This window comes from Frankliniella occidentalis, unplaced genomic scaffold (genome assembly GCF_000697945.3).
Source record: "Frankliniella occidentalis isolate FOCC.00 unplaced genomic scaffold, Focc_3.1 Scaffold30, whole genome shotgun sequence".
In the NCBI taxonomy this organism is placed as follows: domain Eukaryota; kingdom Metazoa; phylum Arthropoda; class Insecta; order Thysanoptera; family Thripidae; genus Frankliniella; species Frankliniella occidentalis.
This window is the reverse complement of record NW_026267160.1, coordinates 163,178-164,984: the sequence shown is the minus strand read 5'-3', so window position 1 is coordinate 164,984 and position 1,807 is coordinate 163,178. Positions and strand designations below refer to the sequence as shown.

At 52.7% G+C, this 1,807-nt stretch overlaps 1 protein-coding gene across 1 annotated transcript; it reads right to left on the bottom strand.

Annotated features, from left to right (window-relative positions):
• Positions 1-340: 340 nt before the first annotated feature.
• On the bottom strand, positions 341-1,306 carry LOC127749082 (uncharacterized). Its single transcript, XM_052265769.1, has 3 exons — positions 1,073-1,306; positions 609-995; positions 341-493 (listed from the first exon to the last, which is right to left on the bottom strand). Exons 1-3 carry the CDS (start codon positions 1,160-1,162, stop codon positions 341-343), a joined length of 630 nt encoding a protein of 209 aa, XP_052121729.1. The 5' UTR covers positions 1,163-1,306.
• Between the last annotated feature and the right edge of the window lie 501 nt (positions 1,307-1,807).

Sequence of the window (1,807 nt, the reverse complement as noted above, 5' to 3'; positions counted from 1 at the left end):
CGCCCAAGAAATGCCCCATAGCGCCAAAACGGTACAAGATAGAGCAAAACGGACGAAATTTTCGCCCATGGGGCTCTACTTTGACGAGTTACCTCTGAGGAGCCCATAAAAAGATATTTGCAAAAAATTAAAATTTTCAACCTTTGGTTTTTGATTTTTTAAAAATTCAATTTTTGAGCTAGAATGCTCATCTTCGAACTCGATCTGTCTTTTTATGATACAAAACGACCCTGAAATTCCCAGATCGCTCTCTCAAATATTTCTCGAGTTATCGTGCGGACAGACAGACAGATAAATAAACAGAATGAAACTTTTCCGGTCAGTGGAGTAATGGGCTTTGCTAATCGCTCAGCCAATCAGGGTAGTCTGGATTGATTGGGTCCAGGGCCTGATCGATGTTCAACTGCAGGTTCTCAGGGACATCCTTTCTGTGTCTCTTGATGGCCTGTAGTAATGCCCGCGACGCAGTATCTAGGTAGGTTTCAAAGGCTGCCTGGGCACGTCGTTTTTGACAATGAGCGAGTCGCTTGGCATGAAGAAGAAAAGAAGGTGGTGGCGTAGCGTAGCGCGGACTCAAAACAAAGCAGAAAGCTGCATCGTGGAATTGCGTTTATATTCAAAGTTGTGTAATTCAAATTAGTTTTTAATCTCATGCAGCCAACACATGGGCCAAGTCGCCCACTTGGTCGTTGTCGAGCTGCATGTCGGGTGAGAAGGCCGGGAGCTTCACGTGTCCAACTGCGCCACTCTGCCGGACGTCTGGTGGTCCCACGGTGTCCTTGAAAGTCGGTCCCACGGTGTCCGGGTTTTGGAAGTACAATCAGCAGAAATATACCCGATATCAGCTCCAAAAACTCTATTTGGAAGGGTTTCGCAACCAGGTTATGTCGCTTTGTTTTGGGTCGCCGCCATCTTTTTCTTTTCTTCTTCATTTCAAGTGACTCGCTCATGGGTTTTGGCACTGGCGGGGGGTAGTTGTGCCTCTGAATCGGAACCTGGACGAAGCAAGGAAACAGGTTTAAGATTGTCTCGGGGACTCGCTGCAGAAAAGATGACAAGTCCCTGTACTTACTGATGCTCCGGTCTCCACGTCTCTTAAGACCACCTCAAATTGGGCTGAGGCTAGCAGATTCATGGTGCCTGTAGGGATGGGCAGCGGCATTGAGAAGAAAGGGACAGTCTCCAGAATGTGCTGATACCGCTCTGCCCATGCCTTAACATCGTCTCGCACGCCTGGTTTCAGCCGCAACGGCTCAGCATCTCTATCATCGTCGTCTTCATCACACTGCAAAATGCTTGCAAAGAACAGGTTCGTATTGCAAACTATTTTCTTTGCAGCTTGCAAAGAATTTTCAAGCATCGTAATATAGTCTGGCCAGCCAAACCTTGTGCGCGTCTGGCGACCGACTGAGGACCGGAGCGCGCTCCGCTCTCCGCCGGGCTGCTCCCGGCCCGGCGCCCGGCGGGGCTTCGGCCGCCGAGCCCAGCCGAGCGGGCATTCGGCTCGAGCCCGGCGGGGTGGGGGGCTCCCCCCCCTCTCCCTCCCTACTCCCCCCGCGCCTTCCCCCACCCCGCCGGGCTCGAGCCGAATGCCCGCTCGGCTGGGCTCGGCGGCCGAAGCCCCGCCGGGCGCCGGGCCGGGAGCAGCCCGGCGGAGAGCGGAGCGCGCTCCGGTCCTCAGTCGGTCGCCAGACGCGCACAAGGTTTGGCTGGCCAGACTATACGAACTAGTTCTTCGCAAGCTTACAAACAATTTCTTTGCAATGCAAACACATTGTTTGCAAGGATTCTGCCAGCTTGCAAAGAA